This window comes from Stegostoma tigrinum, chromosome 4 (assembly GCF_030684315.1).
Source record: "Stegostoma tigrinum isolate sSteTig4 chromosome 4, sSteTig4.hap1, whole genome shotgun sequence".
Taxonomy (NCBI): domain Eukaryota; kingdom Metazoa; phylum Chordata; class Chondrichthyes; order Orectolobiformes; family Stegostomatidae; genus Stegostoma; species Stegostoma tigrinum.
This window is the reverse complement of record NC_081357.1, coordinates 49,288,964-49,302,289: the sequence shown is the minus strand read 5'-3', so window position 1 is coordinate 49,302,289 and position 13,326 is coordinate 49,288,964. Positions and strand designations below refer to the sequence as shown.

Sequence of the window (13,326 nt, the reverse complement as noted above, 5' to 3'; positions counted from 1 at the left end):
AAGAATGGCACATCGAGAAATATTATTTGCACTAGAAAATGTATCTGTAATGACTGAGCTTTTAAAATTTTGCAATGTTTTTAGAAATACAATTAACATTTGCTGAAAATTTAGCTATTCCATTGTTACAGGTGTTTCTTATTATCACACAAACTTTTGCAAAGTGAATCACATAAAAATGCACATTTCAAACAAAAGCATTTCAAACATAGTCAAGATTAATGGTAACTTCCACCCAAACAGCTTTTTGTCCACCGGCCAGATACTGTTTAGTGACCTTTCAACCTGATCACATTCAATTATAGTACAGCCTGTATTCAGTGTTTTATCATGGAATAATTTATATCTCTAAACAAATTATTTATTATGAAACAAAAGTCTGAGTTATTAAAAATCTTATATTTAGATAGGAACATGTTAGTAATATTGTGAGCGATAATATTATATATGTTTCTGTTAATCTGCACTTTCAAAATTACGTAAATAAACCTTTGCTCATCCATTTATTGCAAATACATCTTGGAACCTAATTAAGTGTCCACTAAGATCTGATTAATTTGATTACATTATTTAACATTAAATATTCTTAGTTATTACATGTTCTTACAATCTAATCCAAAAATAATTCTGGCAGAAATGCTATGAATTTTGAAAATAAATTAACACACTTTTGCAATAACTAACAAACTTTTTTTTACACAAATTCTTCAGTAGGGGCAAAGTATTGAGGCGATTTTTCGTTGTAGCTAATTAAATACATTTGCTTCACTTTCCATGCTTCAGTCCCATCCATAAGGATCACATCAATGTGGTGACTAATTGCTTAAACGTTCTATTTTAGGGTTGCGCATTCTTTAGTGCCGCTTAACACGACTTTGACAAATATTAAGGGAGATGGCCCGCCTACAAATTGAACTTAGGTTAAAAAAATTCCAAATAGTCTCAAAGCATACGCTGATCTGGCATTTCAGAGAGTATATAAAATGTCCCACTGCCGCTCGAGGAAGTAGCACAGGATCAACCTCACTGAAGGGAAGATCAGTCAATAGTCAGTCAACCAGGCAGCCAACAACATGAGTCACAGCCCGGAAAGGATGTCCTCGTACCGCCGCCACTTTGAGAATAGCAGCACCAGCAGCGCCTCGTACCACGTGAGGGTGTCCAGCTCATCTCCACCTCGCCGGGCAGCGCGACCTCGCTCGGCCAGTTGTAGCCGTATCACTGGCCGGCTGGTCGGGGGTGGAAGCATGCAGGCAGGCAGAAGGACCAACTCAGCTGTGTATGAACCTCGCATGACCAGGTAAAGAGTAGGGTTTGACTTTTCTCCTTCAACAGTTGTTCAAAACAAATGTATCGTGAAAGGGAGTTAAATAAATTGATTTGATATGAAACGAAAGTACATCAAGTAGAGACTTGCAAAAGAATCTTCAATTTGAAATGACACAATTTGATCGGTCATGGAGTGCTTTTGCAGTAGGGAGCACTCATATCAAAGTCTGTCTGAAGTGTCGGGTGCATTGAGATTTGGGTGGTGCACCTCAGGAAGTTATACGTAGTCCGGGCTTTGAAGGAGATCCACCAGAGCTAAACTAAGGAACAAAGCTTAAACTAAGAAGACAGTTGCCGTTGAAATTGGCAAAAGCAAAATACAGTAGATAGTAGCAAGCTGGAACAAAAGCAGTCAGTTCTCCAGATATTCAGCACATTAGTTAGCATCCATGAGGTTTCATGTCGCTGACCGTTTGCACTAACCGGATTTTAAGTCACAGTATGTACAATGAGGGAAAAGGTGCCACAAGCTAAAGGAAAGTTCTGTGAAGGATGAAAGTAGTTGAGCCTTAATAACAAAAGGAATAACAATACAAGCAAAATGTGATGACAGTGGGGCAAGTAAACCAACAAAAGATAAGCCCTGATAAGGAGGAATGCTGCACCATTGCCTACAAACATTATCTGAAAATGGGAGCAGAAATTGTGGAACTCAATGTTGAGTCCAGAAGGCTGCGAAGTATCTGGCATTAAGGTGCAGTTCCTCAAGTCTGTACATGGAATAGTGTAGGATAGAAGAGCCAGAATGGCATAGAGACAGAGGAATAAAATGGCAGATGACTGGAAGCTTATGGGCACATTTGTCAGGTAAATGGAAATGTTCCGCAAAGTGATGTCCCAATTTACCAGTGGTGATCACCCCAATGTCACTGCATCATCAGCAACAAATGCCGAATATCAAGTAATTTAGAAGTACAAAGACTTTTCTCACGTTCAAGGATTGTTTAGGGTTCAGAACAGTGAAAAGTGCAGGTGCTGCATCCCGTTTACGTCCATGAGAAGGTTTTTAAGGAAGTGAAATTATATTTTCTTTGGAGGGGGCGGTTGGCTGTCACAGAGGCGTGGACTAGTATCGTCAAAGAACATAACACTGCAGAATGGTGTGAGGAGAAGGGACAATGTGTTTAGTAGTATCCCATTGAAGGTGGTGGAGCTAAAGTACGGGGAATGGGATAGACAAAGGTCAAAGTTCTGTGAACCATGATAGAGCTAAATCCTTGGTTGTGAAGAAAAGGAAAACAAATTGGAAGACTCAAACTGAAAGTGGCATAATCAGAAAAGGTATGACAGAGACAAGAGAACGCAAAGAATTGTGTTGAATGCTTGCTGGAAGTGAAGAGGGGGAGTAGGTATAGTTAATATAACTGTGGAAATGATTGTGTATAGAGTGGAAATCATTAGACCTATTGGCTATAGGTTTGATCTAATTGAACATTTGAAAATGTTCAAGAGATTCCATGAAGTACACTTAATATTTTCCCTTGGGGTGGGAGAGTTGCTGGTGGTGGTGGGGGGGGGCGGGGTTGGGGTGGGATGCTGGGGGAGTTTTATGACTGAATCCAGAAAAACAGGTGGAGGGATAAACAAGGAAATAGAAACTCGCATGGCCTTTTATAATCTTAGCATGCCTCAATACACTTTGGAACTGTTTTTGCAATGTAATCCCTAATGTAATGAGGAGAAATGTGGCAACTAACCTGTGTATTGCAGCCATGTGCTAATGTCCAGATACTCTGTTTTTCGTGATGTTGGTTGAGTTATAAATATTTTGTCAGTGTAATAGGGTGAATAATGCTGATGTTCATCAGAATAGTGTTGAGGGATATTTACCAACCACCTTTGGAACAGGTGCAGCATTGTTTTAACTTCTCTTCCACAAATCAGCACCTCTGACAATACAGCACCTCCACAGTACTGCACCCCACAGTTAGCATGGACATTTTTACTCAAATCTCTAACGTGCAATTTGATCCCAGAAATTTTCTGACGTTAGAGTGAGTGTTACTGCTAAGTAGACAATTAAGACCTACGTAAGAATTGATAATATAAAGCTCCTTTTATTTTGTTGTGAAATCAAAAGACACGATTAACTCAAGAGGGAAACTAATCTCGATCTCTCTCTCTCTCTGTATCCCCCCACCCACCACCCCATTAATGGACGTGCGTGCTAGGTCAACTGAAACCCATCAGACTAAGAACAATAGATATTTATAAATGACAAGTAGCAATGACATGGATCAAAGGCAGGAAAATGGAGCTGAAATATGGATCAACCATAATCCCATTAAAAGTCGGGACAGACTCCGGGGGTGGAATGGTCTCCTCTTCTGGTTCCTTTGATGTTGCACGGTTTTGTGAAAATCGATAACTTAGTAAATATTTGAATGTAGCAGAAACAATACCTCAACACTACAGATGTGTATGTTTCTAGTGGAATGACCTATGTTTGAATATGGGTGACATCATTAAGAACCCTTAAAAATGATTGCGGCGATTGATAGATCGCAAGAGTCTCGGCGAAAATCTGATAGCAAATAAATATGCTGGTGTGGGGGTGGGGGTGCGGTGTGGAATCTGGTAGTGAGTTCAGGAAGCTCCAGCCTGAATTAAAAGTAATCCTAGCGGTGCTGTTGCCTTTTTCTTATTGAGTTATTTATACCTTTCACTTCATCAAGAGATTTTTTTCTCTCTCTGCTGCATCCTGTTAGTATTGAAGGGTGGGGTCTGTTACTTTCAGATACACAAAAGGTCTTTCCATATAGTCTTGTCAACTCGACAGGAGTGCACACAAGTGAAATGCAGCGAGCTGGTTGCTCGTTATTATCCATAAATCAATGATATACAGCCATTGACCCCGATTGGCGATATGGATACATTTACCAACGAAAACCCTGACAATTCAAGTCGAATGTTTCTTTCAATCTCTTAAATCGTTTGAGGAACCGATCTTTTCGAACGTGTCCCATGAAGGTAGTGTATGCATTTAGTTTAATGATATTATAAAAGCAATAGGCGCAAACCCGAAATAACGGGGTAGTTTCCCGCCAGTGCTCGATGTGTTGTCATTTAAAAACAATATAACATCCACAAATACAAAGCAAAACCCTTCTGAGGAGAGATACTCGACCGGAAACATTAACCCTGATTTCCGTCCACACATGTTGCCAGAACGGCCGAGCCTTTCCAACAGTTTATGCTCTTTTATAACATCTACAATGTTTTGTCCATTACTTCAAGTCTAATGCAGGGATCATAATTTATCGTGGCCTATGTATTATTTATACAGATACAGTTGACCCCAAGAAGCCTACATTAATCTTTGACTACCTTTAAAACCCCATTTATTTTCGACAGCTCGCCTCTTTCTCTATCACTAATAACTTTAAGGTAAAAAGTAGTCCTTGATGTGAAAAGAATGCATACAATGTATCTAAAGAAATTTGCGAGCGAATTATTTTCGCGAATACTTGAACGTAATCGCATTTAATTTTAAAAATGCTGGTGTAAGTGAACCTTTATTTACTACTTTTTCGTATGATATTCCTTTGATCCCGACTGTGAATGGCGGTATTGTGTAAAATGATTTGGGTTGGGTTCACATTTGTTTCAAACGTCGATTCAAAGCATCTATATTAGTTTTAAATGAAATAAACTATTACAATCGAGAATCGAGATTCTATTATAGTTCAACCTGGTTTAACGTCACACTTTCAGTGAAGAGTCTGGTCTGTTGTTTCTTTGTTGACTTTTAAGGTGTATTTTCCCATTAATATACAATTGGAATGTAGATTTGGACCATCTTTGTTCTTCCTCCTCCCTGGTTCTTCCATTAACATTACATCTGGAGCCGAATGATTCCTTGACTCCAGCATCAAAATCTTGGAGACCTGAGCATTTATACGGTGGCGAGGTTTACTTATTAGAATTTTTGCATAGTGACATTGGGGGATAAAAAGGGTCTCTTAACTGAATGCATCAAAAATATTTGCTCCGTTTTGCTACCTTTCTTTCCACTGCGATAGAATTAGAATTAGCTAAACCCATTCATTTTAAATACTGTATATTATCGAGGTGTAGTAATTTAAGTAGACTGCGACATTCAGGAAAGACAAGGGAAAGATAAGGGTGCGCGAAGTATGTTCAGGCTTTCAATAAGCGCTAAATTCTACGATTTCACATTCTAGAGCAGGTTTTGCGTCATTCACTACACGCCTGTTTGTGACTGCAGCTACTGGATTGCCGGGGCTTGCTGCAGGTCCTTGTTCTCTGTTAGCCTATTTTCTTTTAACAGCAATGAATTGCAGCCAAATACTTCGGCTGATGTCAGCCTAGAGGAGAGAATCGGGCAAAGACCCCGTTGTTTATTTAGTTTAGAATGGGAGGGAAGGGAGAATTGAATAAGCTCACAGTGTCATTTCCGAAATATACTACCCTGCAACGTATATTTCCCATAATAATTAATTGTTAGTACTAAAGATTCACTAGACTGACTTCACCGAGCGTAATGTCTCCCCAGTCGAGTTGGTTTAGCTAAGCACGAACTTGATTGACAAATAGATACAGCTTATTTGTGAATATGACCATAGCAGTGACGGATGTGGGCGGAGGCACGGTCGGGAAAGGGATGGATCCGTGAATAAAAACATCGAGAACCCACTTTCTACTAAGTTTCATTATTTTCAGTACTCATCCATTTTCCAAACCAAATTAACTCTGGTAACAGAGTGTATTCCAACAACTATGGGTTCATGGATTTTCGCATATTGCCCCAGTGAAAGATTCAGACCAATAGATATTAAATGAGATCGCGCATTCTCGTTCTGTTTTTAATCGAGATGATTAAACCACGATTACACAGCGAAGTAATAGTTCAGCAGAGAATGAAGAGAGCGGATGAAAGCATGAAATGCACAAGAAACAAAGGCGACAAGGCACTATTGTATAATATTGCATAATGAATACTTGATTGTTGCAGAAAGATTTTTGATAATAAAGTGTGGAGCTGGATGAACACAGCAGACCAAGCAGCATCTCAGGAGCACAAAAGCTGACGTTTCGGGCCTAGACCCTTCTGATGAAGGCCCGAAACGTCAGCTTTTGTGCTCCTGAGATGCTGCTTGGCCTGCTGTGTTCATCCAGCTCCACACTTTATTATCTTAGATTCTCCAGCATCTGCAGTTCCCATTATCGCAGAAAGATTTTTTATGTTTTCGCTTAGGCTCTTGTAGGTTAATTTTGAAGAGTCAATTCGCTTTTTGCCTTTCTTTCTGTTCTGTGTTGACTGGGTTTTTTTGAAAACGTACTTGCTTACAGATTTCATATTCTGTGAGACTGAGAGGCCTTCGGAGCTCTCCAAAAGAAATGGCGTGAATTTGTGAGAGAGATAACCTCGATATAACCTATATCGATCGGGAACCTGACAGGCACTCGAAATATCTCACACCAGGCTAATCCTTTGCAACTGTCTGCTTCAAACCGTATTACAATTACATTGCTCCCCTATCTCAGCAACTCTTGAATTATCTATAAGGCGTGAAGAAATGCCAGTGACTTAAACCCATTGTCAGCATTGACAATCTATGCGCAAAGTTAGCCAGATTATAGACACAAAAGCAGAAGTTGCTGGAAATGTTCAACAGGCGTGGCGGCATCTGTGAAGAAACATCAGAGTTAACGTTTCGGGTCTGAGGAAGGAGCTAGTCAGATGACATGGCTTTTGAATTGTTTTTCTGAATTTTACTCGTTACTGTTACTGGTCTAATTAAAATGATGGAAACGTCAAGGGAATTAACAGCTCGACAAGCTGAGAACTGAAGAATTAATAATCTTTATTGTCACCCATAACTGGGACATTACAACGTACTCCGCCAAGTATAATGTAATGAGAACGTAAGAATGTAATGAGATTTGAGCACTCTTTACCGTAGAAGATTACATTTGCAAGATCTAAACAATAGTAACGCAGAATGTTTACGAATGTACGTTTACACTCACAGGCTACATTACCTTTGCAAGTCGGCACGAATTACCCATGTTTGAGATTCCGTGTCACATTGCCTCACCTATTAAAATTACGGGAAAGAGCTCGGTGTCGCGTATGACATAAAAGTTGGATATCTTCGCGGCTGCACAGATACTTCATTCTGATGAAAACGATCGTGTCTTTATTATTTCACCAGTTACCTGAATAGTTGAAATAATATTGGCTTTAAGTTATGTTTGTAATGGATTACTTTTAAATGAGTTCACACTGTTGTGTGAATACAGCATAGAACAGTGATCCAACTCTACTTATATTTCCCTAGACCAGATCCAATTTGCGCAAGTGTAGCCCAGATACCCAGTCTCCAAAGAAAATAGTGCTGTGAATGTAAGATAACAAAGTGTGGTAGTCCACTCTTTTCAGATAATGTTACGTATTTAAAATCGACATGAGGGCTTAGATTGTACGTCGCTAAAACCTAATGTTAAGGATCTGAAGATATTTGTTTGCAGTGGCGCGGGGCGTACGTTTTATGTAGCCGCTGTTACGTTGTTCTTATGAAATAGTTCGCAGCGTTACATTTTAGAGTTTCCTCAGAACAATTAGAGCGAAGCCCAGTTGAATTGTCTGTCCCAAACCTTTCTCCAGCCGTTATTTCAAATGTGCATGCCTTGTAAAGATACGCAGAAACCGCACTCAGCCCAATTTTCTCAAGCGTTCGAGAATGACTGGTTTGACAATTTCCTCAGTAGCCGCTAATACTTTAAATAAGTGTCGATTTTATTTTGGAATCTCTTTTATCGCAAGGGACAGTTTGAATGCTCACGTGCTGAACTCTTCACTGTTGTAGAATGGGTGGAATCTACCTGGGAGCGGGGATAGCATATACTCTGGATCTGGATGCCGCGACTGTAACAAATCAACAATTCCTCAGCACTCGAACCAACGAGAGGAAAGAGATGATTATTCTCAACGATAGGCTGGCTGCTTACATCGAGAAAGTAAGAAACATTTGAACAGTAACATCCTCGACACAATTAACGAGTACAACAGCAATCTCCATCCTCAAAAATCTCCAAATGGAGTGATCTATTCTGAACTATAATTCATATCTATCGACAGATACACATAAGGTTTTTCAATCTTATTAATTTAAATACAATAATCAAACTGGAAATTCCGTAGCATTGAAGCTGATAGTTCTTGGAGCTTGAACTATCAACTTCACTATGACGAAGTCGATCGAATCAAGATTTATAAATAGGTGACAATAACAGAGTAAGCAGAATCTGTAATCATCTAATTTGAATACAGCAATAAAAGTGAACATTTTATTATGAACATAGACCTTGAAAAGCGACAGTGTTTTAAATATACAAAGAAAATATCATGAATTAGAAGCAAATTAATCCCAACGGAATCAAGTTAAGACAAAATGATTGACTTCGAGACAATTTTCAATATATCTAAGAATGAAAGACGCTGGAACGTCTGGTATGTGTCGCAATTCTCCCCCCGTCTGTCATTCAAGAACAGTCCAGTGGTGAGTGTTAGAGTGATAGAGTCACACAGCACAGAAACAGACCCTTTCGTCCAACCAGAATGTGCTGACCATAATCCCACACTGAATAAGTCCCACCAGCCTGCGCTTGGCCCATATGCCTTCGTACAATTCTTATTCAAATACACATGTGCTTCTAAACGTTCCATCTGCCACCTCATCCACCACTTTCTCTGAAAGTTCATTCAATACACTAATCACTCCCTGTTTCAAAAAAAGAACTGCCCCTCATGTCTTTTTAAAATCTTTTACTTTAAATCTTTTATATCCTTTCTATAACTGGGTGACCAGAACTGAGTACAATACTCCAGAAGAGGCCTCACCAATGCCCTGTGCAACCTCAACATAACATCCCAACACCTATACTCAAAGGCCTGAGCATGACTGCAAGCATGCAAAATGCCTTCTTAACTACCTATAACTACATGTGACATAAACTTCAAAGAATTATGTATCTGAACCTCTGTTCTACAACACTACCCAAGGCCCTACTTTTAATGTATAAGTACTGCCCTTGTCTGTTTTACCAAAATACAACACTTTGCATTTATCCAAATTAAACTCCATCTGCCATTCTTCAGTCCATTGACCAAATTGATCAAGATCTCTTTGTAATCAAAGATAACCTTCTTCACTATCTACTGTAAAACCAATGTTGGTGTCATCCACAAACTTGTTAACCACACCTTCTACATTCTCATCTAAAACATTTACGTAAGTGACAAACAAACGTGAACTCAGCACCAGTCCCTGTGGAACACTGCTGGTCACAAGCCTCCAGCCCAAAAAACAACCCTTTCCTATCACTCTGTGTCTTGTGCTGTTGAGCCAATTTTGTATCCAATTGGCAAGCTCATGCTGAATCCCATGTGACCTAACTTTACTAATTAGTTTGCCATGCAGAACCTTGTCAAAGGCTTTACTAAAATCCAAGTAAATGGTGTCTAACACTCTGCCTTCACCAATCTTCTTGGTTACTTCCTCAAAAAAACTCAAAAAGCTTGTGACACATGATTTCCTTTACACAAAACCATGCTAACTATCCCTAATCATTCCTTGCCTCTCCAAATGCCTATAAATCCTATCTTTCAGAATCACTTCCAGCAACTTACCCACCATCGAAGCTAGACTCATAGGTCTATAGCTCCCAGGCTTCTCCTTATATTGGCTCTTAAACAAAGGCACAGCATTAGCCACTTTCCAGTCATTCAACACCTCATCCACAGTTACAGATGGTACAAATATGTCTGCAAGAGGCCCCACAATTTCATCTCTTACTTTCCACAATGTCATGGGATACACTAGATCAGGTCCCAGAGATTTATCCACCTTTATATTTTCTAAGACCTCTAGCACTTCCTCTTGTGCAGCATGAACTGTTTTCAACTCATCAATATTTATATCCCTGAGTTTTCTAACTGCTTTCCTTCTCCACAATAAAAAGTAATGCTAAATATTCATTTAATATCTCTCCCATCTCCTGAGGCTCAACACAAACACAACCTCTTTGATCTTCAAGAGACCCTAATCTCTCTCTATTTGCTTTCATGCTCTTAATGTACTCTTTGTAGAATCTCCTTGTATTATCCTTAACCTTATTTTCCAAGGCTATCATATCCTCTCTTTGCCTTCCTGACCTCCCTGTTAAGAATGTCCATACACTCTTCATACTGTTCAAGAGATTTATTTGATTCGAGTCGTCTATATCTAATACATGATTCTTTTTCATTCTTGACTAGAACCTCAATATCTTTACTTATCCATTGTTCTCTAATACCACCAGCCTTATCTTTCAGTGTAGCAGGAACATATTGACCCTGAACTCTCATTATCACAGTTTTGAAAGCCTCCCACTTATCAGACATCCCTTTACCTGCAAACAGTCTACTCCACTCAATTTTTGAAAGCTCTCATCTCATTCCAATAAAATTTGCCTTACTCCAACTAAATACTTTAATTTGTATGGAAAGTTCATCCTTTCCCCATAACTATTTTAAAACAAATAGAACTGTGATCACTAGGCACAACGTGTTCCCCCTACTATCACTTCAGTCACTTGCTCTGTCTTATTACCCAAGAGAAGGTCAAGTTTTGCTCCTTCTGTAGTAGATTCATTAACATCTTGATAAAGACAAGTTTCTTGAATACATTTAACAAATTCTTCACAAATCAAACCTTTTACAGTACAGTAGTCTCAGTCAATGTTTGGAAAATTAAAATCACCTATGAATACAACCTAATGAAATGTGAGGTTGGATGAACACAGCAGGCCAAGCAGCATCAGAGGAGCAGGAAAGCTGATGCTTCAGGCCTAGACCCTTCTTTAGAAAAAAGAAGGGTCTAGGTCTGAAACGTCAGCCTTCCTGCTCCTCTAATGCTGCTTGGCCTGCTGTGTTCATCCAGCTCCACAGCTTGTTACCTAAATTTTGAACCTCTCTGTCAAATCTGCGTTTTCTGAGGAGAACATAGAACATAGAACATAGAACATAGAACATTACAGCACAGTACAGGCCCTTCGGCCCTCGATGTTGTGCCGACCTGTCATACCGATCTCAAGCCCATCTAACCTACACTATTCCATGTACGTCCATATGCTTATCCAATGACGACTTAAATGTACCTGAAGTTGGCGAATCTACTACCGTTGCAGGCAAAGCGTTTCATTCCCTTACTACTCTCTGAGTAAAGAAATTACCTCTGACATCTGTCCTATATCTTTCACCCCTCAATTTAAAGCTATGCCCCCTCGTGCTTGTCGTCACCAACCTAGGAAAAAGGCTCTCCCTATCCACCCTATCTAACCCTCTGATTATTTTATATGACTCAATTAAGTCACCTCTCAACCTTCTTCTCCCTAATGAAAACAGCCTCAAGTCCCTCAGCCTTTCCTCGTAAGACCTTCCCTCCATACCAGGCAACATCCGAGTAAATCTCCTCTGCACCCTTTCCAAAGCTTCCACATCCTTCTTATAATGCGGTGACCAGAACTGTACACAATACTCCAAGTGCGGCTGCACCAGAGTTTTGTACAGCTGCAGCATAACCTCTTGGTTCCGGAACTCGATCCCTCTATTAATAAAAGCTAAAACACTGTATGCCTTCTTAACAGCCCTGTCAACCTGGATGGCAACTTTCAAGGATCTGTGTACATGGACACCGAGATCTCTCTGCTCATCTACACTACTAAGAATCTTACCATTAGCCCTGTACTTTGCCTTCTAGTTACTCCTACCAAAGTGCATCACCTCACACTCGTCTGCATTAAAAGAACCTCAGATTCTTAAATCTATCCATTGAACTGAAGTCTTGCCTCTTTGATACCAATCTTGTCATAGTTTTCTGCATCACCTACAAAGCCTTTACATCCTCCTTAAAATGCATTGCACAGAATTAGGAGTAATAGCCTAGTAAAGGCTGAAATATTGTTTTTATAATGGTTCAGCATACTATCCCTGATTTTGTATTCTATGCCTCTATTTATAAATTTCATCCAGCTTTTCATCCAGTGCTGTCACCTGCAACAATATGTGTACATATATCCCCAGATTACTTTGTTTTTGCAGCCCTATTAGAAATGTGTCTGGGACTTTATGTTGCCTGACTTATGGCTAGTCTGCAATGCAGCGTGACTCCAACTCAGTTCCCAGCCTGGCTGAAGTGATCATGGAGGACTCTCCTTCTGAACCACTCCCCTAACCTGAGATGTGGTTATGCTCAGGTTAAGCCACTACCAGTTGTCTATAGCTACTTTAGCTATAAGTAATTTACTTTACCTATCAAAATGTAAAACATTGCTTTGGTTACATTAAGTTTCATGTGCCATGTGTCTGCCCCTATCACCAACCCTTCCAGGTCCTTTTAAATTCTGTTACTGCCTATTCAAAGTTTACAATATTTCCAAGTTTGGAACCATCAGCAATTTTGAAGTTATGCACTGTATACCCAAGCCTAGTTCAAAATCTAGAAAAGCAAAGGTCCTAGGACCGACCCCTGGGCAACCCCATGGTAAAAACTCTTTCATTGTGATATTTACCACTGCTCTCTTTCCAACTATTTAGTCCACTTTGTACCTATGCTGCTATAAACCATTTTATTCCATGGGCTTTAACCTACGTGCACTGCATCAACAATATTCTCTTCATCTACATCTTCAATTGCCTCATCAAAAAACTCTCAAAACAAATTAAAATACACAGCAGGTTTCTTTAATATTTATCTTAAAGACTATGGATTATAAATTGTTCATGCTTTTCACCACTGAGTCAAATTGACAGACCTGTCATTGTTGAGTTTATCCCTAGTTTTTGAACTATGGTGCAACATTTGTAACTCTCAAATGTTTTGGCAAGACTCTGTATCTAAAAAGATTTGGGAGATTCTGATCAGTGGCAATGCAATTTCTGATCTCTCGCTCCTCAGCAACCTGAGTTCCATCTTACTTTATGATTTATCA

The 13,326-nt window shown here is 39.5% G+C and overlaps 1 protein-coding gene across 3 annotated transcripts in view; it reads left to right on the top strand.

Annotated features, from left to right (window-relative positions):
• The first annotated feature begins 987 nt into the window (after nucleotides 1-987).
• zgc:172323 (uncharacterized protein LOC564165 homolog) overlaps nucleotides 988-13,326 on the top strand; it is a 37,727-nt gene continuing 25,388 nt past the window's right edge. For 2 of the 3 annotated variants that reach the window (XM_048531669.2, XM_048531668.2), the window contains exons 1-2: nucleotides 988-1,300; nucleotides 8,163-8,313. In XM_048531669.2, the coding sequence (XP_048387626.1) occupies nucleotides 1,074-1,300; nucleotides 8,163-8,313 (378 nt within the window). In that variant the 5' untranslated portion in view covers nucleotides 988-1,073. Of the gene's footprint in view, nucleotides 1,301-2,479; nucleotides 2,611-8,162; nucleotides 8,314-13,326 lie in introns of those variants that run through there. The other variant, XM_048531670.2, reaches the window with a different exon arrangement.